The following is a 27,568-nucleotide window of genomic DNA, read 5'->3' as shown; positions in this document are numbered from 1 at the left end:
CCTGCTGAGTTCTGGTATGTGTGGGGAGGAGTCACTTGGCTGCTTTTGGAGTGTGGAGGGAATGGGGACTAGTCTGTATATAGACTTGTAATACTTTCTCAGGTTTTAGTTCCGTGCCTCAGCCCAATCTTTTATGTAAATAGCACTTCCAGAAGCTGGATCTTTTGGGGGCTGCAAGGGGCAAATCAGTTTAATTCTCATTGGTGTCCCCTTTATGGGCACTTATGTTGTACATTCCACCTGCAGGTCAGATCCCACTTTTCCGTTATCTCCTTGGCAAAAGTTTACTTTAAAAGTTTGTTGGAGGGGTGCCCGAGTGGCTCAGTTGATTAAGCATCTGACTTTGTCTCAGGTCATGATCTTGTGGTTTGTAAATTCAAGCCCCACATTGGGCTGTCTGCTGTTAGCACAGAGCCTGCTTCAGATCCTTTGTTCCCCTCCCTCTCTGCCCTCCCTCGCTCATGCACTCTCTCTCTCTCAAAAAATAAACAAATAAAAGTTTATTGGAATCTCGTGTCTATTAAATTTTTCTCTCCTGTTGTCTTTGTGGATTTATATGTCTTTTTTCCCTTTATTGTTATTTTAGTGGATTTAGGGAAGGAGAGGAGGTCATTTTTGGATTTGATTTGCCATGTTTAATCAGAAATCTCTCTGTTAGGAGGTGCCTGGCTGGCTCATTTAGTAGAGTATGTGACTCTTGGTCTCAGGGTGGTGAGTTCAAAGCCCCATGTTGGGCGTAAAGCTTACTTTAAAAAAAAGAGAGAGAAAGGGGTGCTTGGGTGGCTCAGTTAGTCATCTCTTTTCTTCAGCTCAGGTCATGATCTCATGGATTGTGAGTTCAAGCCCCATGTTGGGCCCTGTGCTGACAGTGTGGAGCCTGCTTGGGATTCTCTCTCTCTTTCCCTCTCTCTCTGCCCTTCCCTCACTCTCTGTGCATCTCTGTGGATGGTATCCATTTGGTTTCATAGAAAAGATAACAATGCAATAATAGTCTAACAGAATAAGGTATACCTGTCTATGATTGTAATTCATTTTATTTTTGGTCAGCAGAGGAGGCCAAGGTATTGACTGATGAAAACTCCAATTTTTAGCTTCAAATTCTGATTTTACTCTTCACATAGTCCAGGATAAATGATAATGAAGTGGAAAGAACCCAGGATTTGGACATGGAACCTGGAAGTTGAATCCTGCTTCTGGTGCTTAGCAGTTGCATGGCCGTGAGTCAGCATCCTTCTGTATAGAAGGAGGATAAAATCCATGCCCCATTTTTTTCACAGGATTAATATAAGGACTAGGTGAGATAATGGAAATAAAAATGCTTTAGGAGACTGTGAGTGAGGAAGTATAAAGATTCGCTTTTGTTTTCCCACCTAATTCAGAAGAAAATATGAGAGTGAGGGATTGGCCTGATTGATTCCTGCCAGGTAGGAAGTACAGAAAGTAACATCCTCAGAAAGGTGTGAGTTGTGCTCAACCTGGTTAATGAGTTGATGTGTTTTTAGTGTTGTTCTCACTCCTCTTCCTCCTCACCTTAGCCCAAATGCTGATTCCATGGCTTCTAATAGAAAGCCTGACTAAATATGTGATTCAAGCAGACACAGTTGTCCCAGCAACAGGAGCCTACTCTGCCAGTGTCATGGTTACTCTCCCCCACTTTTGTCTTCCCCAGATGCTGCTGCAGATTGCTGATGATTTTATCGAGAGTGTGGTGACAGCAGCTTGCCAGCTTGCTCGGCATCGCAAGTCCAGCACCCTGGAGGTGAAAGATGTCCAGCTGCATCTAGGTATGTGGTCTTGTTTCTCCCTGAGGCATTCACACTGTTACTCCTTTAGGACCACCAGAAAGATCTAGTCAGAGGAACCTTCATGTCAGAATTAGGCTATTGGGCTCTGGGATGTATGTATTCATTCCATAGCAGATTTACATAGAGAAGGGAAACGCATCCATGGTAAGGAGAATGAGCCAAGGCATTGGGTTTGCCACTTTCTGTCTGTATCACCTTGTCCTTCCTACCAACTTTCTCTTAGAGCCTGTTTCCTCATTTGTAAAGTGGAGATGATAATATCATCCCTGTAGGGTGATCATGAGAATTACGGGTTATGTTTGTCAAGTGACTGGCACAGGACCTGGCACAAAGTAGAGTTTTATAAATGTAGCAATTTTGTCTCCACCATTTAAATAATGGTGTTTGTCTTCCAGTTTTTAGCCTATGTATGCATCGCCCCCCTCCCCCAAATTGTAATCATAATATACATATAATTTTGTGTTCTGTTTTTCTACACTAAATTCAAGCTTGGGTTTTTCTGAGATAACATTGATAACCATAATTACTTGGGAAATAAACAAGCCCCACTGTGCATTGGTTACAATGCAGTTCAGAAGAAAGTGAACAGTCTTGTGAGTACAGAGATAGTCAAGCCAACTGAATGAGGCAGATTGAGGGATTCGGTATAGATCAGCCCATGACTGATTACTGAAAAAGGCTTCCTTCCCAGTGTCAGGAAGGTATAGCTTAGGGAGACGCTGGTAGTCTTGGTGGAGTAAATAACACACTTCTGGTTAACGTTGCTGGTATTAGTAATAGAGGACAGATATTCCAGTTATGTGTTATTGGGTAACAAACTGCTCCAAGACAGTGGCTTAAAACAATAACAATGGTTTATTTTGTTCATAAGTCAGGGGGTGACTGGGCTTAGCCAGGCAGTTTTGCTAAGGGGTTTCTCACGTAATTAAAGTCAGGTGATGGCCGGGGCTGAGATTGTTTTGAAGGAAGATGTATTAGTCTCCTAGGGCTGTCGTAACAAAGTACCATAAACTAGGTAGCTTAAAAAAACAAAATTTATTCTCTCACAGTTCTGGCGGCCAGAAATCTAAAATCAAGGTATCAGCAGGGCCATGATCTCTCCAGTGTTACTGTGGAAGAATCTTTCCATGTCTTTTCCTAGCTTCTGGTGGTGGCTAGGAATCCTTGCCTGCATATAGCTGCATCACTCCGTCTATGCCTCTGAGTGACCTTCTCTCCTGTGTGTGTCTCTTGGTCTGCCTCTTCTGCTCTTCAGGATGCTAGTTATACTGGATTAAGGGCCCACCCTACTCCTGTATGACCTTATCTTAATTAGTTACATCTGCAGTGACCCTATTACCAATATATTCTGAGGTGCTGGGGGTTAGGACTTAAACATGTCTTTTTCTTTTTGAGGGACACAATTCAACCCATAACAGGGTTTCACCATGTCCAAGTCTGATACCTGGGCTAGATGCTCTCAAAAAGCTGGGACTCCACAGGTCTTCCTTTGTCTGCAGTCTCTCTACATGATCTCATCCCGTGCAGTCCTGGGATAGCTAGACTTCTTTTTTTTTTTTAATTGTTTTTTAATGTTTATTTATTCTTGAGAAAGAGAGAGAGAGAGAGAGAGAGAGAGACAGAGTGCAAGTGAGGGAGGGGCAGAGAGAGAGGGAGACACAGAATCTGCAGCAGAATCTAGGCTCTGAGCTGTCAGCACAGGACCTGATGTGGGGCTTGAACTCCTAAACCGTGAGATCATGACCTAAGCTGAAATCGGACGCTTAATTGACTGAGCCATCCAAGCGCCCCTGGCTGGACTTCTTACATGGTGGCTATAGGTTCCCAGGATGAGTATCCTATAACCACCTGGCAGAAAGTGCACAGCTTTCACTGACCCAGTGTCTGAAGTCCCTCAGTGTCACTCCACTGAATTCTGTTCTTTGAGGCAATCTCCACTCCTTAACAGGAGGCATGTAAAGGAATTTGCAGACATGTTTTAAAACCACCATAATGCAAATGGATAGAAAGTAGAATGGTGATGATGAGGGGCCGTGGGAGGGGGGAGATGGGCACTGCTTTAATGTGTACAGAGCATTAGTTTGACATGATGAAAACGTTTTGGAAATGAGTAGTGATAATGGTTGTACAACAAGGTGAATGAGCTTAATGCCGCAGAACTGTATGCCTAAAAATGGTTATGGGGCGCCTGGGTGGCTCAGTCGGTTGGGCGACCGACTTCGGCTCAGGTCATGATCTCGCGGTCCGTGAGTTTGAGCCCGCATCGGGCTCTGTGCTGACAGCTCAGAGCCTGGAGCCTGCTTCCGATTCTGTGTCTCCCTCTCTCTCTGACCTTCCCCCATTCATGCTCTGTTGTTTTCTGTCTCTAAAATGAATAAACATTAAATAAAATAAAATAAAATAAAATAAAATAAAATAAAATAAAATAAAATAAAAATGGTTAAAATGGTAATTTTTATGTATATTTTGCCACAACCCTCCCCCACACAACAGATTATATTTGAGAGTTTAGCATTCCTATTTTTAAATTTTTTTAAGTTTATTTATTTATTTATTTGAGAGAGCATGTATAAGTGGGGGAGGGGGCAGAGAGCAGAGGGAGCAGAGAGAGAGAGAGGAAGAGAGAGAATCCCAAGCAGCCTCCATGCTGTCAGTGCAGAGCTGATACTGGGCTCACTCAGTCTCACAAACTATGAGATCTTGACCTGAGCCGAAATCAAGAGTCAGATGCATAACTGACTGAGCCACCAAAGCACCCCAAAATATTTTGTATTTTAATTATTAGAAATAACATTGGAATGTTAGTTTATTCATTATGGGTGAGAAGTAATTGTCACAAAGATAGGAATACTCACAAGTCTGCATTGCCAGAACAGCTTCTGTAGCAGGCCTAGGTGGAGACCGATGCATAATCAGATCGCTTGGGGGGCATGGGATCGGAGCAAGGGGAATTGAGGAACCTGGTATTGAATGGCACCTGACCACCCAGGTCTGCTGCACACCACCCCCAACAAAGATAGACTTGCAGATGGGGATGTGAAATCTGGACATCTCCTCTCTTCTGACCGACTGGGATGGGTACTGCCAGGTTTGCTTCTCACCTGATTTTCTATACTTGCGTAGTTAAATAACCTCCCTTTCTGACAGACAGAGTCTTTAGAAATGTGGAAGTTTAGGAGCACCTGGGTGGCTTAGTTGGTTAAATGTCCATCTCTTGATTTCGGCTAAGGTTATGATCTCACGGTTCGTGGGTTTGAGCCCTGCATGGGGCTCTGTGCTGACAACTTGGAGCCTGCTTGGGATTATCTCTCTCTCACTCCCTCCCTCTCCTTTTGCCTCTCTCCCTGCTCATGCTCTCTTTCTCAAAATAAATAAACTTAAAAAAAAAAAAGAAATGTGGGAGTTCAATGAGATAATGTACATGGAATGCTTTGTACAATGCTGCTTTATTTTTATATTTTTAAATGTTTTTAAATTTATTTTAGAGAGACAGAGACAGAATGCAAGCAGGGGAGGGGCAGAGAGAGAGGGAGACACAGAATCCAAAGCAGGCTCCAGGCTCCGAGCTGTCAGTGCAGAGCCTGACTCAGGGCTCGAACTCATGAACTGTGAGATCATGACCTGACCCAAAGTTAGACACCTAACCAACTGAGCCACCCAGGTGCCCCTACAGTGCTGCTTTATACCACACATTTTACTATACCTTTTAGTCACTAAATGATTGTTGTTGCTGTTACATTAATGTAATACAAAATATAAATATACGCATATTTAAAATTTTTTAAATTTTCATTTATTTCTGAGAGAGAGAGAGCAAGCTGGGGAGGGACAGAGAGAGAAACAGAGGATCCAAAGCAGACTCTGCACTGAGACTGGAGAGCCGATGTGGGGTTCAAACTCACAAGCTGTGATCATCACCTGAATCAAAGTCAGACACCCAACTGAGTCACCCAGGCATCCCTAAATATATACATATTTACATATATTGCTACACATACTTAACATGTGTGTATTCTTGCCTGGTAGCTACTATCTTTTTTTTTTTTAAGATTTTTTTTTTTTTTTTTTTTTTTAAAGTAATCTCTACAGTGTGGAGCTCAGACTCACAATCCCGAGATCAAGAGTCGCATCCCCTACCAACTGAGCCAGCCAGCCTGGCTGTTCTCTTTCTTTAAAGACACTTTACATATCCATATCCTGACCCACTTTTATTGATTGTAAAGTTTAATTCCCAGAGAATAATCTTTTTTAAAGGCTCATTTTTTTTTTAAATTTTATTATTTTTGAGAGAGAGACATAGCGTGAGTGGAAGAGGGACTGAGAGAGAGGGAGACCCAGAAGTTGGCTCCAGGCTCCAAGCTGTCAGCACAGAGCCCAATGTGGGGCTTGAACTCGGGAACTTCGAGATCATGATCTAAGCTGAAGTCGGACACTTAACCAACTGAGCCACCCAGGCACCCCGGGAATAATCTTAGTTACACTTTCTTTTTTTTTTTTTTTTTTTAGCGTTTATTTATTTTTGAGACAGAGAGAGACAGAGAGAGACAGAGCATGAACAGGGGAGGGGCAGAGAGAGAGGGAGACACAGAATCTGAAGCAGGCTCCAGGCTCTGAGCTGTCAGCACAGAGCCCGATGCGGGGCTCGAACTCACGGACCGTGAGATCATGACCTGAGCCGAAGTCAGACGCTTAACCAACTGAGCCACCCAGGCGCCCCATTAGTTCCACTTTCAAGGACTGACAACAAATATTATTTGCAGAAGGCTTCAGATATTTTTATTTTCAAATAAATATTGGAAGAGAGCTGTATATAAAATTATTCTAGAACCAAACATAAATCATTTATTCACCCAATAGTTACTGTACAGTAGACACAAAGTATAACTGTCAAATCACTAATACTCAATTTGATTTAAGTAAGTGGCTGCCTGGGGCAAAACTGATTTGCAAAACAAATGTTTTCAGTGCTTTAGGGCATATGATAAAGTATCTTACTCCTTTTGAATAGGCTTATTCCCTAAATAATCTTGTGTAGGTATAATTTTTTTATATTGGGTATACTTAAAGTGCCCCGCACTTTTATTCATGGGTTTGGGCGTCCGTGTAGCTGCCAATTACTGACATACTCTAATAAACAAAATCTCTTTGCCCTCTTGGAACCTTTAGGGACACTCGTACAGGGATAACCATATCCAGTGGCACCAGAACACAGGGCTGTGCTATGGACATACCTATGTCTATATCCATACCTCTGCATTTATCCCAGGCTCTGGGATTACATTATGTCATTGAATGCTTTCAACCACCCTATGACATGGTTATTACTGTTGTTACTACCATGTAAAAGATGAAGAAACTGAGACCCAGCGTCATACAGCTCTACAGTGAAGCAGCAGAACTGGGACTTGGCTCTTAACTCCAGAATGCTCAAAATGCCTTTCTCCTCCTTTTCTTCCTTTGGGTTTGAGAGGAGTGACTTTGAACATAGGAATAAGACAACTGAAGGTGCCTGGCTGGCTCAATGGGGAGAGCATGTGACTCTTGATCTCAGGATCGTGAGTTCAAGCCCCATTTAAAAAAAATGGGAGCCTACTTTAAAAAAAAAAAAAAGACAACTGAAGAAACAAATGACTTTTCTGTTCTCTTGAGCTGCATGGAAACCTTAGGGCTCATAACTCAGCCTGGACTCATTTCCCTCTTTTGTCTTTGCATGTAGGTCGAATGGTGTCATTTCAAACCTTGGAGGCACCACATGTGATTCCCCCATTTGTATTCCATAGAATCCCTCTGCAGGGTTACTGCTAATTAATATAGCTGATTGCTCAGATTAGTGCTCCCTGACCCTTGTCCAAGGGTCCCCCTGCACTTTGATGCTGCCTTCCCTGTCCCCTTATCTCTGTGCTGGCCTCTTCCTTGCAGAACGCCAGTGGAACATGTGGATCCCTGGATTTGGCTCTGAAGAAATCCGACCCTACAAAAAGGCTTGCACCACAGAGGCTCACAAACAGGTGAGGAGCTGTCAGAAACCCAGGGGAGTCACAGCTGATCCTTGAGCTGTGTCTCCAAGGGAGCAAGATAGCACACACAGCTACTATCACTGCAGTTGTCACTTCCCTCACACAGTAAGCTCCACTCCCTGGACCAGAGATCAGAGAGGGCAAGAAGCACAGGGCTCCGTGGGAGAACAGTGAGGTACATCTGTGGTACTTTGCTGTTCCCACATGTGGCCTCAGTTTTTTCTCTCAGTCCTGATGGGCGCCACTTAAAGCTGTTGATTGTAGATTCTTCTAATAGGGACAGAACTCACCCCTCCATGTCTCCCTAATGAAATCCTCCTGCGCTGTTGCTGTCAGAACATCATATGTGGCCCTCTGGGTAGAGGGCAGTTTAAAGAAAGGAGAGATAAGCCATACTTGTGCAGGAGGGTCGTGCCCAGACTGCCGTGCTAGGCATTCTGGCCTCTGTCCCAGCTTCACCTTTGTTCTCTGCCCCTCTGACTGCAGAACTGAGGGGTCAGTATGAGAACTAACTCCACTTCTGCTGTGAACAAGTTGTCTCTGTCATTGGTCAATCTGATAGCAATGATGGCTTCCTCTTGACAACATCTTAATTTAGCTGGTGCTCTGATTTCAAAAGTGAGTTCTTTCCAAGCTTAATGGGCATAGTTGGGTGGTTGTAGCTGACTATCCCTTGCTTCCTGGGATCTCCGGAGTGTGTGTGTTTACAAAGCTCACAGAGGAAGCCCTACACGGAAGCCACTGATAGCCTGAATCAAAAGATCACGGTATTCCTCAAAAGGCAGTCCTTCAGACAAGGGATGGTCATTTTGGCTCTGTTCCCAAATTATCCACTTTTCAGCCCTATCTCCCTCCCCGTCCCCCTCTCTCAGCAAGTATCATAATATTAGGACAATCTCTTGGTCAAAGAGTAAGCAAAGCCAATCAGTAATTTGGCCAGTGGCTGGAAATAGTAAAATTTGAAACCTGTGACCTGAATGTTTCCCTGATGGGTTGTGGTGGAAATTGTTAGTGTCAGTTTCCTTCACTATAGGTCATCAAGAGTGAAATATCAGCTCCCTTTATGTGTGGCAACAGTCTTGAAACCGTCCCCTTCCCTATTTTCTTCATCCTCAGAGAGATTGGACTCTAGAATCCTCAGAGATTAGGAGTCTAGAAAACATATGCTTTGATGACCTATCCCCTAAGTCCCCAAAAGGCAAGAGCTGTCACCTTCTGTTTTTAACTTTCTTGCCATCCTGCTAACCTACAGTAGTTTGGGTCTTTTGGTCAACAGAATGGACCTACTGGCCTGTCCAAACATCTCTTGGGGTCCTGAAGACTGTTCTTAGGCTCAAAGGAGCCCGCTGAGCTGCGCCGTGCATGTAGGTTCCCAAGGGCTCCAGCTTGTGGTATAGACCATGCCACACATGGGTGACTAGGACAGTTCCTGACTCTAACCTGTGTTATTGGTTATTTCACTCTCCTTTCAGAGAATGGCATTGATCCGGAAAACAACCAAGAAATAACACATGGAAAGGTCAGGGAATGGACAACAATGTATTTGGAGATACTTGAGCTGAGACCTCAGCCATCTCATCCTTGGATTTTTTTTTTTAATGCTTTACAGAGAAGCATATATTTTTTATTAACAGTACAGCAATATCTATAATGACTGAGAGGATCTGCCAAAAGAATAAAGCCTCCTATCCCAACTTCCAGTCCCTTTTCCCTGCCGTCTCAGAGAGGAACAATGTATCTTCCAGAGAAGATTTTATTTGTGGTTTATTATATAAGTGATTGAATATGGAACAAAGCATTATGGTCTTGTTTGGTGAGACAGTATTAGCAGGATTTGTAGAGGTTTTTGTTTCCTTTTCCCTTCCCCTTTTCCCTGTACTTTGTAATGTCAGTGTTTATATGAATATGACTTTCATTTGCTTTTCCAGAATAAAGAAGTTATTAATCGAAGAACACAGGGTATACATGGCTTATAGCCTTTGAAAGGCCAGAGAGAGTTCAGAGGACAAGCAAGGCTGGATGTAGCTCTCTGTCAGCAGGTGGCAGCACCACTATTCATTCTGTGAGGAGAAAAAAAACCCAGAAATTTTTCTATTATTTTACTCCAAGGAAGGCCATACCGTCAGTAGGAGTTTGAGTCCAGTTTCTCTGCCATAAGAACGGGACAGGGTGACTCTCATGAGCCCCAATCTCAAGAGTTTTGGCAAAGTCTTTTTTGACCTGCTCTTCTAGAACTCCTGATGTTCATCCTTGGCCCCAAGAAAGGATGGCAGTAACTTGGGGAAAGGCCCATCTGTGCAGGTGCCTGTCTGTTCTTAGTTGTTGATGTCCCTGATCCCTGTATTTTCAACGTTTATTTATTTTTGGGACAGAGAGAGACAGAGCATGAACGGGGGAGGGGCAGAGAGAGAGGGAGACACAGAATCGGAAACAGGCTCCAGGCTCTGAGCCATCAGCCCAGAGCCCGACGCGGGGCTCGAACTCACGGACCGCGAGATCGTGACCTGGCTGAAGTCGGACGCCCAACCGACTGCACCACCCAGGCGCCCCAGATCCCTGTATTTTCAACATCATGCAGAGGAAACCAGGCACCTTAAGAACTCAGGGTCATGACCTTCAGTGGTACCTAGCATCACCCTGTCCTGAGCCCAGTGTAGCCCTTGTGGATTGTGAGGGTTCCTTGGGCCTCAGGGGGCGTGGGTGTTCCATCCAGAGATCACCAGCATGGGTATACCCACCTTGTCCTGCTTTTCTCCTCTGCCTTGAATCTTGGCCTGAGATGGGACCCTGCTTTTCATTCCCTCCCACTTGGAATTTGGCCCCATAACCCCTCTCTTAAGTGAGCAGCCCAAAGGCTGTGCTGATGTTCCTGTTGCTCTTGGCCAAGGCCTCAACATGGCGAGCACCCAAAGAAGCAGCCAGCTTCTCTTCCTCCAACGTCACCTGTTGCTTGGGCACCAGGTCACTTCTGCGGCCTACCACCAGGAAGAGGATGTTGAAGAGTTTCACTTTTTCCAGAACCTCCTGATACCACTGGGTGACATTCTCAAAGGATGTTCTGTTGGTGATATCAGACAGCAAAAGGCCTCTCGCTGAGTTCCGATAGTAGGAGCGAGTCACTGACCTTGACAACCAAGAAGGAACCCAGAATTAGTTTTGAAACCTTCATTAAGGACAGAAAGGGACAAAAGAATTGGGCAGTTTAATGGAAAGAGCTGGGGTAGAGTCAAAAGATCTCAATTCTTGATCAGCTGTGTGACAGGTAAGTGGCTTCATCCATCTCGAGCCTTGTCCTATCTGTATGTGGAGGGGCTTGTTCATTCAGCAAGTATTTATAAGCTGGACCTGGGCCTGTGTTGGTGAACAAAAACATGGAGCGGTCCTGCCATAGAGTGGGTGTAAAACTGCCTCTGTGCCTAGGGCTGCAAAGGAGAGGTTCACAGGACTGGGGGCAGCGGTCTGACCAAGTGAGTTGAGTGACTCAGGTGAAGGTGTGGAGATCTCTTTGAGGGAGAGAGAACTGCATGGAAACCAGCCCCGAGGCAGTGTAGTGAGGTGAGTCAGGCCAGGTCAGGCAGTGCCTCGTAGGCCCCAGCAAGAGTGTACTTTACTCAAAAGGTAACAGGGGCCACTAGGGGATTTTCATCAGGTTTGCAGTTGTTTTTGTTTTAACAGAATGCCAAGATTTTATTTATTTTTTCTCTTTTTTTTTTTAAATTTTTTTTTTCAACGTTTTTATTTATTTTTGGGACAGAGAGAGACAGAGCATGAACGGGGGAGGGGCAGAGAGAGAGGGAGACACAGAATCGGAAACAGGCTCCAGGCTCCAAGCCATCAGCCCAGAGCCTGACACAGGGCTCGAACTCACGGACCGCGAGATCGTGACCTGGCTGAAGTCGGACGCTTAACCAACTGCGCCACCCAGGCGCCCCTCTTTTTTTTTTTATATTAAATATAATTTATTGTCAGGTTTGCAGTTTTAAAACATCACCCTGGCCAGGCAGTGGAGTACAAAAAGCCAGGAGGGGGGAAGGGAGAGGGCAGGTGTGGAAGCAGAGAGATTCATTAGAAGGCTGTTGCCTGGATGGTGGTGGTGGTAGTGAAGTGGAGGGCAGGGGGAATTCTGAAAGATGGTTACACGGTGCACTCACAGGCTTTGACGACTGTGTGTCGTCAGGACAGGGGCACCACCAAGTGATCTATGAGGCATCTTCTGACTTGGTGTGGCCATCCTTAGTGCAGCTCACCCGCACCCTGGGTTTGAGGCCCTCTTCCTCATTGACTGAGAACCATAGCCAGATTCCCAGAGCCTAGCCCAGTGCTGAGGAGCTCAGGGACAACAGGGCTGATGGACTCCAGCATCCTTGTAGAGGATCCTTGTAGGGTGCTTACAGGTGCCTCATGCTGTGCTAAGTGCCTTCCATAGATAAGTGCATTGTGTTTTCCCAGCAAGTCTGAAGAAGGAAGAATGTGCTTGGCCTGTGTCACACAGTGTAATTGTAGTATCTTATCTAATCCCATGTTCCCAGGAGGAAACTGAGAGTTAAAAGTTTAACTTACTCAAAATCACACAGCTTGTGTTGGTGCCGAGGCTTCAGCCAAGTCCATCTGACTTCCGGAGCCTGCCTCTGCCCTGTCTCCCTAAGTCTTATGGAGACAAGATGGGGGTGACTAAGAACAGCATATGCAAAGGCCCAGAGGTGTAAAGAGGTCAGTGCATCATGTGGCTCAAGCACAAGGTGTAACACTGGGAGACGATGTCCAGAGATGAGCAGCAAGTAAACTTGAGAGGTGGACAGCTTGCAGGCAATAGTGTCAAAGTCTTCAGAGGCTGCTGTGTGTGTGTGTGTGTGTGTGTGTGTGTGTGTGTGTGTGTGTGTGTATCTGTGTATCTGTCTGTCTTGCAGGAATGGGAGGGTGTAGTGTTGGTGGCCCAGAAGGCTGGCCTTGGGCTTCCCACCCCTCTTCAGCCTGAGCAATACCTTTTCCTAATTGGGGGACATTTTTAGGACTAAAAGATAAGAGGATTCTGATGCTAAAAATAAGCATATAAACAAAAAGTTTGAAAACTACTGTCCAGGTGATGGGGAGCCAGTGGAGGTTTAGGGGGAGGACTAATGTGATTGTGTTGCCATGTTAAAAGCCTTGCTCTGGCTGCCAGTGTGGAGAATGGAGTTGGAGGCGGGTGGGAGGGGTACAGCCAGGAAGTTGCTGCAGTTAATTTGAACTAAAAGTAAAGGGATATGGCATGTGAGGTTTTCCTAGGAAAGTATTAACCAAAAGATAGAGGTAGGGTGTGGCTGCAACAACAGGAGTGAGTTTTGAGGACACAAAAGGAAGCATCTGGTACCAGAAAGTCATCCTGGAAAGTCCCGTGTGCCTGAATGAGGGGAAACAGGGAGGAGGAGGCCAGAGCTGGACTGAAGCCTCACAATTACCTATAGTTAAAAAAAGGCCCCAGCATCACCCAGTGCTGCCCTTTATTTTACTGGTAAGAACACTAAGGTCTGGAGAGGTCATTGTGACCTGTCTGAGGTCACTGGGCAGGCTAGGACTCAGACCTGTGCTCTTGGCCCATTGTCTTTCCTTCTCATGGAAACTGTGGCCTTGAAATGCTAGAGTCTAGTGGGGCAAAAGGATAAGAGACAGCAGAGCCTGAAATCTCAAAGAAGGGAGCCACTCAGGTGCCCTAAAGGCTCAGAGGAGGAACTGATACATTAGGTTGGGCCAAACCTTGAAGGATGAACAGAGTTTTGACATAGATGGAGAAAGGACATTCCAGACAAGGGATGGGCACATGAAAGACCCAAAGGGAGCTTGTTAACAGAAGGAAGTTAACACTCATTGGGCATTTAACACATGTCATCATATTTAATCCTCTAACAAACCTGTGACGTAGGAATTGTTCTCATTTTACCATAAAGATTGAGGCTCAGAGGTAGAGAGATTAGACTCCCACCCCCAATATCTTCAGTTCCAGCCTTATGTGTGGAGAGCAGGATGGGTCTTCCCTCTACCCACTAGGTTTCAGTGGCTCCCAGGGCAGGCTGGATCTTCAGAAAGGGCCTACAGGTAGCAGACTTTGGCTCTGTGCCTTCTAAAGGGCAAAAAGCATGGATCCAGGCCTGGGAGCTTGACCATGCGGAAGCTGCTATGGCCAGAGAGGTTTAGCCAGGGTGCTGCTTTGGAGAGGGAGTTTTGTGTGTTCAGACTAGCCTAGGGATATAGCCCCGAAGGGACGATTCTGGAATCTCACCCTTAATAAGAAAGCAGAGCCCAGTTCACATCTCCGGATCTGGAGGCAGGGAGCAGGGTGGGGGTGCGGTCAAGATCTTTTAAGATCTTTGGTAGAGTCTGGAATCCTTGTTTCCCCAGTGTTTACTTTGGTAGTCTCTGTTCCCTTACAGTGATTAGGAGCAAAACCCTCAGGGGAAGAAGGGGACATCCATTTTGTGAATTCCTACTGTGTGGCCAGCACTGCCTTAAATTTCTCATCTAATCTTTTCTTAAGAAAGAAAATTTCTTTTTAATCTTTATTTATTTTTGAGAGAGAGAGAGAGAGAGAGAGAGAGAGAGAGAGAGAGAGAGAGAGACAGAGCATGAGTGGGGAAGGGGCAGAGAGAGAGGGAGACACAGAATCCGAAGCAGGCTCCAAGCTCTGAGCTGTCAGCATAGAGCTTGATGTGGGACTCAAACCCACAAACTGCAAAATCATGACCTGAACCGGTCACACGCTTTAACCAACTGAGCCACCCAGGAGCCCCTCATCTAATCCTTTCTAAAACCCTGTGAGTTAGGTATTACTATCCTCTTTTTCCAGAGGAGTCCACTGTGGCTTGCAGAGATGAAGTGAGTTCCCCAGGGTCCCACAGTTACACAGTGGAGCTGAGAGTCAAACTTGACTGCAAAGCTTACCCTACTTTTGGCAGCTAGGATGATACTATGGGTAAGAGGTGATCCTTGGGGTGCCTGAGTAGCTCAAGTTGGTTAAGCATCTGACTCTTGATATCATCTGACTCTCAAAATAAACTTTAAAAATAGTAGTAAAAGAGGAGGCAGTGCACAGCGAGACCCACCCTGGCCCATCCCCTATGGGGAAGAAGCTAAGAAACCCACCTGGACTAGAAACCTCCCAAGAGCCCTTGGAAGAAGGGATTATCAGTCACATGATACTGAAGAGGAATCTGAGACTAAGTCCCCAGGTCACAAAGTGAATTAAATGGTTTTGCTCTTTTGCTGTGGCAACTGTCCATGCCCTTCCTGTGCCCACTGGCACAATGACACCTCTCCTATACCTGCAGATTCTTCTTCTTTTTTTTTTTTTTTTTTTTTTTAATTTTGAGAGAGGGAGAGAGACAGAGAAAACGTGAGAGTGGGGGAGAGGAAGAGAGAATCCTAAGGAGGCTCCCGGCTGCGAGCACAGAGCCTGATGTCATGCTGGGCTCAAACTCATGAACCCTGAGATCATGACCTGAGCCGAAATCAAGAGTTGGATGCTTTATTGAGCCACCCACGTGCCCTACACCTGCTGAGATTCTTACCAACATAAACACCATCTCCAGGAAGCCTTCCCAGATTGCCCCAAGACATTTTCTGCCTAGCAGTTCCTGTTCTCCAGGAGGCAATTTCTGAGATGAGGATTAGTGAGCAGATATGGATTAGGGTATTCTGGAGAGCAATATCTGCGTGGGGGAGGGGGGGAGGTGCGACTAAGCAGAGGGAGAAGAGCTGTGATATTGTAAGAACAATGGCCTCAATTTGCCCCATGAAGACTGACAAAGCTGGGTTTGACCTTCTGAGTTGGGGCAAAGAAAGCCAGGCTTTTAAACACTCCTCCCAGCCCCAGTGGATTCAATAGATTAACATTGGATGTGGGCAGTTTCCAGAGGGTGCTGTGAACCCACCATCAACACCATCGCTGCCCTCCCAGGGACAAATGGGTGGGGGTAGGAGGCTGTGGGTTCTTCAGCTCCAAAGGAACAACTTGGTGGCTAATCAGAGTGTCCACTGTGTGCCTAACCTAGGAGCTGGCCCCTCGTGTTCATCCCTGCCTTCCAGATCCAGATCAGGCACCTGGCCTTGGAGTAGGGGCTCTGAGCAGCAACCCTGAGTTTCAGGGCACGCATTTAAGACTCATCCAAGCCTGAGGACCTAAGGAGGCTCCGAGGTAGGCTTGCCCTGAAATTTCCTGCCCAGTCCTTGCCTGTGCAGCAGCTTCCAGACGCGGTGCGTCTCAGCATCTGAGCTCAGAAACACTGCCAGAACTGTCCAAGATTGGAAAGAGTGATGAGGACAGTTGTTATTCAGTTCTTACCGGATGGCTGGCTCTGGGCTGAGCATGTCCCCACATTCATTGTCTCATTCATGCCCACACACTCCCACCCCCCCCACCCACACACACCCACCCCCTGCCGTGATGTGGGTCTTTAATGAGCCCCACTGACAACTGAGGAAACAGGCTGAAGGACAGGAAGCCGCTGTACATGTGACTTCTCAGAGCTTGCTGGAAGAAAATCTTTCTGGAAGAAAGTCCCTGAGACCCCAAGAGTGACTGCTAAGATACTGTTTATGTTAACCCTTTGGATACATCCTGCCATTTGATCTCCAGAAAGATCCTGCCACTCCCCATTCCAGCAGCACTTCTGAGGTTGACAGAGGTTTAACCCTTTCCCTCCCAGAGTCAACACTGACATGGGCCTGGGGGCTGCTTCCTGTGGGGGGACCTGGGGACTTGGGCCTTGTGGATGAGCCGGACACCCCCCCAGTCCTCCTCCAGCTTGATGTCCCCCTGCTCCAGAGCCTGCTGGATGGCGTCAGCAAGGGTGTTGAAGGCCAGGTCCACATTGCAGTTCTTTTTGGCCGAGGTCTCCATGAAGGCCATGCCCAGGGAGGCAGCCAGCTCCTCTGCCTCCTGGGCTGAGACAACACGGGTGCTCTGCAGATCACTCTTGTGGCCAACCAGTAAGAAGATCACCTTGTTTGAGCCCTGAGTGGCCATGGCCTCCTGGTGCCAGTCGCAGATATGTTCAAAGGACTTCCTGTTTGTCACATCAAAGACCAGTAGGACACCTACCACATTCCGGTAAAAGGACCTGGTGATGCACCTGAAGGAGGGGGAGTGAGCTGGGCGAGGTTTATGCCTTCAAGACCCCCCACCCCCCAAAGACAGGGCTTCCCTCACCAGCACCGACTGCCCCACAGGCCCCATAGCTCATGTCACACTGCTCAGTACTTCTCTGCTCCTGGCATCCGTGTCTCCCAAGAGAGTGCCTGTGCCCCTCAGCTAGGGAGCAAGTTCCAGTCATACCCTCTGGACCATTCCTCCATTCCTGGAGGCAGCCTGATGTTTTCCTGATTGCAGCTTTTTGCTTCCTGTTCTCTGGCAAATTCCTATGCATCCTTCCAGGCCCACCCAAATCTCTCGTCCTTTCACAGCTCCCTGACACTTCCCGCTCTGCTCCGTGGGCTCTCTCAGCAGCCAGGTCACCCATCCCTCTAGCCTTCCAGAGCAGGGCCCTTCTGCCCTCCCAGCATCAGGGTCTCAGACCACTGGCTGCATTTGTGTAAGGACTCCGAGTGAAGGGCTAGAGACCAGGGCATTCCCCAGACCTGTACCTGGGCCACTGAGGCCGACCCCGCTGGGGGGTAGCCGTGGAGGCCGGGGACACTGACCACCCCGAAGTCTCTCACCCCGCCCTCCCCGCACCTGTAGCGTTCGTGGCCCGCGGTGTCCCAAAGCTGCAGCTTGACGCGCGGCCCGGCCGGCAGCTGCAGCTTGCGGCTGTAGAACTCGACGCCCACTGTGGGCGCCCACTCGGGCTCGGGCTCGGGCTCGGGCTCGGGTTTGGGCTCCGGGGCCCCGGGCGCTCCCGCCACGTAGCGCCGCAGCAGCGACGTCTTGCCCACGGCCGCGTCCCCCAGCAGCGCGATCCGGAACTGGTAGTGGCAGTCCGGTGCCTCCATGGCCCCCTTCTCGCCGCCCCGCCGGAGGCCAGCGGTCCGGCCTCGCCCCGCCCCGCCCCGCGGCCCGCAGGCTGGCGCCGCCCCCTGGGCCCCAGCGCCGAGACACGGGACCGCGGGCCGGGGGCGCGTTGTGCTAGTGACCCACCCCGGAGGCCCGGCGGCCGAGACACCTGGGCACGTGCTCGCCTCTCTGAACCCCAGTTTCGTCTAACAAAATGGGGATAATAACCCCTACTTCTTAGGATGAGAGATGAAAGAAGGCAATGTGGGTTGGAGGAAGAGCGAGGAACGAGAACGAGACAGGCACTGGCCCGAAACTAACACAGCCAGAGTGTCCACCTCATTCAATCGCCGCTGCTGCTGTGCTGGCTTCTCTCTCCAGCCCCGCTCTCCAGGCAGTTCCCCGGTTGGGCCCCTGCTGCTGGACCTGGAGATGCCACTCTAGAAAGTTGATGGTTTATAGATGCCCATTCCCTGCCCAGGTGCTCCTTTCCAGGAGCCCCATTGGCCCTGGCCTAGGGCCTCCTGTTCCATGGTCAGGTTCAATGTTTAACAACCCCATTGCATCCTTAGCACCTACCTGGGCTGGGCCTCAGGGCCCAGAGAGAGACTTGGACAGGGCTAGTAGAAGAGGCAGGACAGACAAATGTGATTCCAGAGGGAGTGCAGTTGGTCTGGGGCCTTGACAATTAACATTTATGAGGCCAGATGGTCAGTTCTTCACATTCTGTGGGCAACAATTTTAAGAGGGCCACTGTGTGCCCATTTTAGAGCTGAGGAGACTGAGGCTTGTCTCAGGTCACAGAGCACAGCTGAGACTCACATCTCAGTTTGTCTCCATCTTCGTTATCCCCTCGATGCCACGAAAGGGGACTGCGAATCAAGTACCAAGAGTTTCCAGGGCACAGTGGTCAGGTCTCACGTGGGTTAGTGGCAAGGGTAAGGCGGGGACAGCTGCTTCCAAGATCTACTCTATTCTCCCCAGTCAGGCCTTCTGGAAACCCATAGTATCAAGGCTGAGGTGCTGGCTGGTCTCACACAGCTTGTCTATTGGTTTAATCCCACTGTCCAATATGGGTGGATTTTACCAGTTTAATTTGTTGTGGCACATTGGTGGTGAGGGGAGATCCTCACTGTTGCAAACAATCATGTCATATTTCCTTCTCACCTTGTGAGTTTTAGGTGTTGTTCTGCTCATTTCCACAGATGAGGAAACTGAGGCTCAGAGAGATTAAATAATCCAAGATCACTCAGCAAGGACTACATTCTAGCTGCCAAGTTTACCCAAGGGCAAAGCCTTGTTTGGTATTTCTGTTTCTGGCAGGATCTAGGAAGGCCCAATTTTCTTCTAACTAACTCTTTTTTTTTAAAGTGTATGTGTGTATGTATGTATGTATGTAAGTAATCTCTACATCCAGCATGAGACTTGAACTCACAACCCTGAGATCAAAAGTCACATGCTGTACCAACTGAGCCAGCCAGGTGCCCCTCTTCTGGCTAACTCCTAACAAATCAGTAAGAAGCCATTTTGAGGGTCTCCGCGTAATCTCAGTCATTGGTCACCTGCATGGGAGAGCCTGAAGGGGCCCATGTCTCTGCTCCTTCCCTACCTCTAGGAGTAGGAGAGAGGAAGAGAAATCCTTCCTACCAGGTTTCCCCAAATTAAGAGTCTGCATCACTCCCACCTGCCCCACTGATTCCTCCATCGAGATATTCTCCCCACCTCTGTTCAGAAGGAAAATTATTTTTGTGTCAGATCTCTATGGATGCACCAGCCTCCTCCTCCTCCCCCTCCTCCCTCTCCTCCCACTCCTCTCCTCTTCTCTCTCTTCCTCCTTTTTTAAAGTTTATTTTGACACACAGAGAGTGCCCCCCACCACATACATGCTTGCACATGTGCTTGAGAGGGTGGGAGAGGGGCAGAGAGAGAGAGGGAGAATCCCAAGTAGGCTCTGTGCTGACCGTGCGGAACCTGGACCACGAACCTGGACCAGGAGCCATAAGATCATCACCTGAGCTGAAACCAAGAGTCCGACAATTAACCAACTGAGCCACCCAGGCACCCCAGCCCTTAAGCCCCTTCTTTACCCACCACTGGTACTCTGAGCTCCAGCCATACTGAACATCTTTCCTCTTCTCAACCCTCTGCCAGGAACACACTCTCTCTCTTCAAAGGGCTAACTCCTACTTCATACCTTAGATTAGATCCCTGTCCTCAAGAAGCCTCTCACCACCTGGCCAATGAGGTCACATGTCCTTTTGTCCACTGTGCTGTCTCCCTCCTAGGTTACTTGAAGGCAGTGATCTATGATTGTATCCTCAGTGCTTGGCACAAAACAGGAACTCAGTAAATATTTATGGCTTAATGAATGAATAAAAGCAGGTAAGTGCTATTTATTCATTAATTCAGTCAGTCAAATCCCACAATAGGGCTGGGCTCAGGGAGCTACAGGGTCAGAGAAGACCTCATGCAGGAGGTGATGCTGAAGCTGAGTCCCCAAGGACAAGTAGGAGCTGGGGAGGTCAAAGAGGAAGGGCACTCCAGGCAGGGGCATCTGGGCAAAGGCAAAGAGGCATGAAACAGCTTGAAATGCAGTTTGAACCCAACATTGCCAGAAGGCTTTGTGGTTAGCACACATGGGCAGTGCACTGTCAGCATTGGACTCTTTGAACTTCCTCTCCTGGACACTCCTGCTGTGGGATGGGGTCATGTGCCTGACCTCTGCACCTAGCACCAGAGTCCAGATGTCAGCTGACCTTGCCATAGACTATGTGATTAGGGGTGAGGAAAGTGATTCCCCACCCCCTGCTTCCCCTTCTGCTAAGTAAGGCAAATCACGGTGCCCACCTCATGAAGTAGTCAGGGAGGAACTGTATAACAGCAGGTAAGTTATGCACATTTACATTAGATAGATCTAGGTTTTAGTTCCAGCTGCCACTTACTAGCTATGTGGCCTTGGCCAAGTTTCATTAATTAATTAATTCATTTACTTACTAATTGTTTCAATAAGTGCTGTCTCTTATATACCAGGCACTTATATAGCAGTGAAGATAAAAAGACACAATTCCTGTTATTGGCAGCTCACATTGTAATGGGGAAGACAGGAAATAAACCCATGTATAATGTGATGTCAAGAGGCAATAACTGCCATAAATAACAATCAAGCAGAACAATAGCTTAAAGGGTGGCAGGGTAGCTATATCAAAATAGGGTGTCCTGAGGAGGTTACATAAAGTGAAGGAATGAGTAGTGTGGTTGTCTCTGATATCCAGAGAGGATAGTTCCAGGCAAGAAGAACAGCAAGAGCAAAGGCCCTAAGGTGAGATCAGGCAATGATGCTACAAGCAGAGCAGAGAGGCTGAGAAAAGGGAGCAGAATGAATGAGGGAGCAAGTGGTGGGTGATGAGGGCAGAGAGGAGGAGGAGCCAAATCATGTGGCTTCAGAGGCCATTATGGGACTTCAGCTTTTATTCCAAATGTGTTGCAAAATCAGTGGAGATTTTTGAGCAGGTGAATAATAGGACGTAAATTTTTTCTTGGTTATGGTTTTTATTTTTACATCTTTATTGAGGTATAATTTGCACACAGTAAACTGTACATATTATAGTGTACAATGTGATGAGTTTTGATGCACATGTACATCCATGAAACCATTACCACAACCATGTATCATGCCAAAAAGTTTCCCCATGTCCGTTTTTAATTCTCTCCTAACTGTCCCCCCGCCTGAGAGTTACTTTTTTGAAATTTTTAAATGTCTACTTTTTTAAGGGGTGGGGGGAGGAGCAGAGAGAGAACAAGACGGAGAATCTGAAGCAGGCTCCACGCTGTCAGCACAGAGGCTGATGTGGGGCTCAAACCCATGAACCATGAGATCATGACCTGAGCCAAAGTCAGACACTCAACCAACTGAGCCACTCAGGTGGCCCCCCTGCTGAGAGTTTTAATTTTGATGAAATGTAACTTATTAATTCAATATTGTACTGGAGGTCCTAGCCAATATTAAAAGGCAAGAAAAAGAAAGAAAAGGTATCCAGGTTGGAAAAAGAAGAAGTAAACCTGTCTTTTTATTCACAGACTTGTGAAAAATCTTAAGGAACTTACAAAAGAGGTGCCAAAACTAATACAGGAGTTTAGCAAGGATATAAGTTAATATGCAAAAATTAATTCTATATATACTAGCAATGACCATTTAGAATTTGAAATTGACAAAAATGCCGGCATCAGAAATATGAAAGATTTAGGGATAAATTTGACAAAAGATACATAAGATCTGTACACTGAAAATTTAAAAACACTGTTGAGAAAAATTAAAGGTGACTTAAATAAATGGAGAGGTATACCATACTCATGGATGAGAGGACTCAAGATTGTTGTCAGGGGCACCTGAATGGCTCAGTCAGTTGAGCGTCCGACTTCAGGTCATTGTTCTTGAGTCAAGCCCCACATGGGGCTCGCTGCTGTCAGCCTGTCAGCACAGAGTCCACTTTGGATCTTCTGTCCCCCTCTTCTGCCCCTCCCTTGCTTGCACTTTCCCAAAAATAAATAAATATTAAAAAAAAAGATTGTTGTCAGTTCTCCCCAAATTAAGCCTACAGATTCAATGCAATTCCAACCAAATCCCAGTAGGCTTTTATTTTTTATTTTTATATTTTAGAGAGCATGCAAGAGGAGGAGAGGGCAGAGGGAGGGAGGGAGGAAGAGAGAGAGAGAGAGAGAGAGAGAGAGAGAGAGAGAGAGAGAATCTTAGGCTCCACACTCAGCACAGAGCCTGATTTGGGGCTTGATCTCATGACCCTGGGATCATGACCTGAGCCAAAATCAAGGGTCCAATGCTCAACGGCCTGAGCCATCCAGGCACCCTCCAGCCAGTAGGGTTTTTAAAAAATACAAATTAGGGGCTCGAGTCATGATCTGTTCAAGCCCCGCATTGCGCTCTCTGCTGTCAGTACAGAGGTCACTTCAGATCTTCTGTCTCCCTCTCTCTCTGCCCCTCTCCCATGTATGCAAGCATGCTCTCTGAAAAATAAACATTAGAAAAAATACAAAATTAGCTGATACTAAAATTTACATGGAAATGCAAAGACTGAACAGCTGAAACAATTTTGAAAAAGAACAAAGTTGCATGACTTATAGTACCCTATTTCAAAACTTATTAAAAAGCTACAGTAATCCGGACAGTGTAGTATTGAGTACAGAAACAGACCTACACATACGGTTAACTGATTTTTACAAAGGTGTCAAACCAATTAGATGGATAATCTTTTTCAACAAATGAAGATGGAACAACTGGAGAGCCATATGCAGTAAATAAGCAAACTTTGACTCTTACACCATACGCAAAAAATTAACTAAAAAATGAATCCTAGATCTAACTGTAAGAGCTAAGACTCTTAAACTTCCAGATGAAAACAGAGGGGAAAATCTTTAACACTTTTAAGTTAGGCAAAGATTTTTAAAATAGGACACAGAAAGCACAAAGCATAAAAGAAAGCAAATGGACATGCTAGACTTCATCAAAATGAAAACCTTGTGTTCTTTACACACCATTGGCTGGTTGTTGAGACCAGACTATAGGGGAGAATGGTAGAATCAGGGAGACTAATTAGGAGGCTACTGTGATTGTCAGCCGGCAATGATAGCATCAGTGGAGGTGGTAAGAAATGGTCAGATTCCTGTCACATCTCAAAGGTGGAGAATGTAGGATTTGCTGATGGATTGTAAGTGGGATGATAGAGAAAGAGGAGTCCAGGATCACTCCAAGGATTTGCTGAGATTGGGAAGAGCAGGTGTGGAGGAGGAAAGCTATGTTCTGAGAAGCCTATTTATTAGATAGCCAAGTGTAGAAGTTCGGGGACGCTGCAGGATATAAGGTCTGGAGCTCAGAAAAGTAAGGCTGGAGAAACTCATTTGGAAGTCACCAGGAAATTTCTTGCCTCCTTACAGTCTGTTGTTTTCTCTATTAAATGAGAACAATAGTAGTACCTCCTTTTTAATGAGTATATTAAGGATAAAAACGAATAGAGTAAGCACAGAACACGTATTTAATTCTTGACAACTTCTTGTTTTTACATTGACGTTTATTCATTCCATGGACAAAACATGTACATGGCACAGCGATTCTGAGCGTGGTCTCTGCCGTGGACTCGTGGATTCAGGCCCTTCCCTCGTTAGTTACCTGGGTGATGCATCCCTCAGTTTTCTGATCTGTAAAAAGGGCATAACTACAAACCTACACACAGGGTTGTTGGGGAAACTAGTTGAGATAATCTGTGTAAGTGCTCGGCAAAGTTACTTACCTATTAGCGGCGCACGCGCTTAGAACTCAGAGCCTGACGCGCCTCCCGATGCCTGAGGGCAGACGGACTACAACTCCCAGAGGTCTGCGCGGGCGCGTTGCCGCAGTGGTCGGGCGCGGCCGCCGAGGGCGAGGCCTATAAAAGCCCTCTCCCAACGCTCCGACGTCCCTTTTCCCAGCCGCCGTGCAGGGGTAGTTGTGCGTCGCTGTCTCCGACCTGCTGCAAGTCACGCGCATTCTTCCACTTACCCTACTGTAGCTTGGCCGCCACCGGCCCCTCACTCGCCCGGGCTGCCTCCCGAGGCTGAGGGATGTTAAGCGCGGCTCTCAGTTGCCGGGCCTCCCGGCCTGCTGGGACCGAGGTCCAGAAGGCCTGGTCGGCCGCATGCGCGATGAGAGGGGCCGGACCCCGAGAGGGCCGTGCCTGCTCCCGCCTCGGCCCGCGCTGTGACGGGTGAGTAACGCGGCCAGGCAGCGGGGTGCGGGGCAGTCTTGGGCCTGTAGTGGCCTGACTAGGGAGACGCCGCGTGGTGGTGTCAGCGGGATCGGAAACTGAATCGGCCCATTACAGCTACTTATTGGGCGACCTTGGGGAAGTGACTTTACCTGTTATCTGGCTGCAGGACATGTTAAGGAATTCATGCAGGTGGATAAAAAGGGATTTTTGGAGTTCGAGTCCTTAGAACCTATTTTAAATTCCAGTTGTGTGGCTTTTCTACACTGATTGGCGACTTTCAGTAAATAGCTTAATTTAAACCTGTCCGTAAAACGGATGATAAAATGGTCCTGTAAAGATTAAATGAGACAAAACACTGGTACATAACAAAAATGAAGAGGAAGTTGGGACCTGGTAGTAGGATATCTGTTCTCTTATTTGGTCTCCAGCATGTCTCAGTAGGTGAATTTCAGTTATGCAATAGTGCACAGGATTTAGGGGAGTCTGAGGGTTGGACAGCATTTGTGGCGGTCCTGAGACCTAAATTGCCCTGTGGCCCTTATCGAAGCTGCAGCTGCTTCCACATAGCTGCTGTGGTCAAAAAGGAGCCCAGAGTGACAGTTTTCCTTGACGGTCGCCGTTCTGTTTGCTGTAACTGATCTGCAACATATCAGGAAAAGACAATTCCCATTGTACCTGCCATTTCTCCGGTATAGGCGGAATCCTTTATTACAATAGACAGGTTTCCAGAGGCCAACAGAAATGCTCTGTTGATGGGTCTTGCATAGAGTTGCTAGAATAAAACTTCTGAGAAGTAGATTGCTGAGATGAAGAACAAGTATGGAGGGGCAGGCAGTGGGAATGGGTTGGACATGTGTGCTGGGAAAATCCAGTGGCAAGTGGCACAGATCTTAACAGTGCTTTGGGTCACTGCCCTGGAAAGCTTAAGGCATAAGTACCAGGGTCAAAAGCCAGTCAAACATTTTGATTCTCAAGACCAGAAGGGAACAATGTCATTCAGGACAACTGTGTTCTCGTCTTAGTTGTGCCAGATGAAGATTCCAGGAGGACTCTGAGGTTGAGCTTTCTGGTGAGGATTCTGTGGTCATGACTGTGATGGAACACCACCATCTCAGGACCCGGTAGGTTTCTGGGAACTGCCTGGCGGGTCAGTACAGCATGTTTCCAAGGGCTGTGGCCGGTTGTGGCCATGGGATCTCCAACTGCATGCGAGAGCAACCTGGAGAGACTTTGACAGCACAGGTCAACATAATACCTGCAGCTGCCACTCGCCTTTCCTATAAACGGCTTGGGACCTGGGCTGGAAGCCTTCTCAGTGAGTCCGGGTGTTTTCCATAAACTACCACGTAGATGGTAGGTGGGTGTTTCGATCAACTTTTTCGTTTAGAGCTTTCACCCTTTTTTCTGCAGGTTGCCCCCCAAGTGTCCTGGCAGTATCTGCTACTGAAGAATCTGAAGTTACCAGGTTGTTGCTGTGCTTTAGATAAGGTAAAGTTAGATGTTGAAGACATCCTGACCCTCCGGTTCCCTTTCCCATCGGATCTGAACACTGGTCTTGGTGGTCGTAAAAGGAGGAAAAAGAACACTGAACTAGCCTCCCAGTGCTTATCGTCTGGTATATAGCTTGGAGGCTAGTTTCAAACAAGATTTGAATTCTCTTTGATCTCCTCCCCTGTAAAATGGGATAATCTTAGGCTTAAAGGGAGGATGTAGGTGAAGGTCTGGGCAGTTGTAGTGATGGCTGACTTAATACTTCTGAATTTGATCAACATGAATGTCCTTCTTGCCTCTTGGTTGAGAGTGTCCTGTTTTTTGTTTTTTAAAGATTTCTTACCAGTAAAGCTGTCCTTATCTGTGATTATGGATCTATAGTTGGGTAAGTTGGCTACCTAAACTTCACTGTAGCTTCCTTGCAGCGCCAAGCAGTGGAGTGTTGTAAACCCTAAGTAGTGTAGTGAATCATGAGGCAGCCTAGGCCTATATGAAAGAAAGTCTTAGCTTTTTAATACTACATCACTTACACCTATTAGCTGTTCATGGCCAGAAGAGAAAAATGTTTGGTGTGATTTGGTCTGTTAGATTTGCCTATCCTGTTGGAAGGCCAGGAAGAGCACAACGTGCTGTGAGTAGAAAGTACCAGATGCCAAAGCCCTGCACCTTTAGCAGCAAAGGCTGATTCCTTTGAATGTGCAGTCGTGGTTTGAGCTCCTGCTCTGTCTGAGGTTTGGGGAAACCTCAAACCGTGGGATCGTACTGGCCCCTTTCCTGGAAGTGTGGGAGATGGGTTGGGCAGAAACAAGTAGTTCATCTAGTTCAGGGTATGTTTTGTTAGGCTGACTGGTCCAGGATGAAACCTAATCTGAGTGGACATCTATGGATGATAAATGCGGATATGGGACTGAGACCAGTTTGGGGAAAATGTCTGGGTGGCATTAATTAATGGGGGAATATTAACACACTGGCATACACTTCCTTTTCAGGAGACAGACCTTATGGGAAGAGGCAAGCTAAAAGACAACAGGTTATTTTCAGCGGAAAACCATGACCTCTGTATTTCTGCTTATGCTGGCATGTGGTATGTAAGTGACCAATAAAAGACTTAAAGTATGCTTGTGTCCATATTCTTGATGTCCCTCAAGCTGCTGGTTATTCCCCATTAAGCGTTAAACTCTTTATTTTTATTTTGTATCCTTTTTTTAATTAAAGGATAATATGATGAGTTCTGTAACTTCCCATTTATATAAATGTCTCCTTCAGTAAGCCTGAAAATTCAGGCTGAGCCTAAGACTGGTGTTCCTTAAAAAAATGTTTATTAGAGGGAGAGAATCTTAGGCTCCACGGAGCCCAGTGCAGGGCTCAGGGCTCGATCCCGTGACTCAAAACCAAGAGTTAGACTTTCAAACCAAAACCAACTGAGCCACTAACAGAAAAGTAGGAATAAAATGGGAGATTTTTAGTATAAAACCAGACTTCCACATGGGTGCTGGAGATCTGTGTAAGAGGACTCACATCTATTAAATGAAATTA

At 46.9% G+C, this 27,568-nt stretch overlaps 2 protein-coding genes, 1 long non-coding RNA gene and 5 other non-coding genes across 9 annotated transcripts in view; 6 read left to right on the top strand and 2 right to left on the bottom strand.

Annotated features, from left to right (window-relative positions):
* Positions 1 to 9,772, top strand: part of TAF12 (TATA-box binding protein associated factor 12) — a 31,930-nt gene extending 22,158 nt beyond the window's left edge. For both annotated transcript variants that reach the window (XM_003989771.5, XM_006934487.5), the window contains 3 exons: positions 1,670 to 1,784; positions 7,725 to 7,813; positions 9,295 to 9,772. In XM_003989771.5, coding sequence (XP_003989820.1) covers positions 1,670 to 1,784; positions 7,725 to 7,813; positions 9,295 to 9,330 — 240 coding nt within the window. In that variant the 3' untranslated portion in view covers positions 9,331 to 9,772. The remainder of the gene's footprint in view (positions 1 to 1,669; positions 1,785 to 7,724; positions 7,814 to 9,294) is intronic.
* Positions 9,773 to 16,370: 6,598 nt separating this feature from the next.
* Positions 16,371 to 18,170, bottom strand: RAB42 (RAB42, member RAS oncogene family). The gene is made up of 2 exons (XM_023258382.2): positions 17,529 to 18,170; positions 16,371 to 16,926 (listed from the first exon to the last, which is right to left on the bottom strand). Exons 1-2 carry the CDS (start codon positions 17,783 to 17,785, stop codon positions 16,503 to 16,505), a joined length of 681 nt encoding a protein of 226 aa, XP_023114150.1. The 5' UTR covers positions 17,786 to 18,170; the 3' UTR covers positions 16,371 to 16,502.
* A 1,026-nt stretch (positions 18,171 to 19,196) lies between these two features.
* Positions 19,197 to 19,269, bottom strand: TRNAK-UUU. Its single transcript has one exon. It is a non-coding gene; the product is annotated as a tRNA-Lys (tRNA).
* A 4,659-nt stretch (positions 19,270 to 23,928) lies between these two features.
* LOC102901878 lies at positions 23,929 to 27,148 on the top strand. Its single transcript, XR_440877.5, has 5 exons — positions 23,929 to 24,538; positions 25,564 to 25,662; positions 25,952 to 26,029; positions 26,367 to 26,417; positions 27,022 to 27,148. It is a non-coding gene; the product is annotated as an uncharacterized LOC102901878 (long non-coding RNA).
* LOC111562142 lies at positions 25,072 to 25,206 on the top strand. The gene has a single exon (XR_002745186.1). It is a non-coding gene; the product is annotated as a small nucleolar RNA SNORA16B/SNORA16A family (small nucleolar RNA).
* On the top strand, positions 25,696 to 25,826 carry LOC111562156. Its single transcript, XR_002745200.1, has one exon. It is a non-coding gene; the product is annotated as a small nucleolar RNA SNORA44 (small nucleolar RNA).
* LOC111562158 lies at positions 26,057 to 26,188 on the top strand. Its single transcript, XR_002745202.1, has one exon. It is a non-coding gene; the product is annotated as a small nucleolar RNA SNORA61 (small nucleolar RNA).
* LOC111562170 lies at positions 26,878 to 26,951 on the top strand. Its single transcript, XR_002745214.1, has one exon. It is a non-coding gene; the product is annotated as a small nucleolar RNA SNORD99 (small nucleolar RNA).
* Positions 27,149 to 27,568: the final 420 nt, after the last annotated feature.

This window comes from Felis catus, chromosome C1 (genome assembly GCF_018350175.1).
Source record: "Felis catus isolate Fca126 chromosome C1, F.catus_Fca126_mat1.0, whole genome shotgun sequence".
Taxonomy (NCBI): domain Eukaryota; kingdom Metazoa; phylum Chordata; class Mammalia; order Carnivora; family Felidae; genus Felis; species Felis catus.
Note: the sequence above shows the minus strand (reverse complement) of the source record. Positions and strands in the feature narration are given on the sequence as shown.

Bases quoted from the DNA above. Each gene is read 5' to 3' on its own strand.
- RAB42 (XM_023258382.2), bottom strand. From the start codon at position 17,785: ATGGAGGCACCGGACTGCCACTACCAGTTCCGGATCGCGCTGCTGGGG. The intron at 16,927-17,528 runs GTGCGGGGAGGG...CCCCTCCTTCAG, and splicing joins GCGGGCCACGAACGCTACAG to GTGCATCACCAGGTCCTTTT.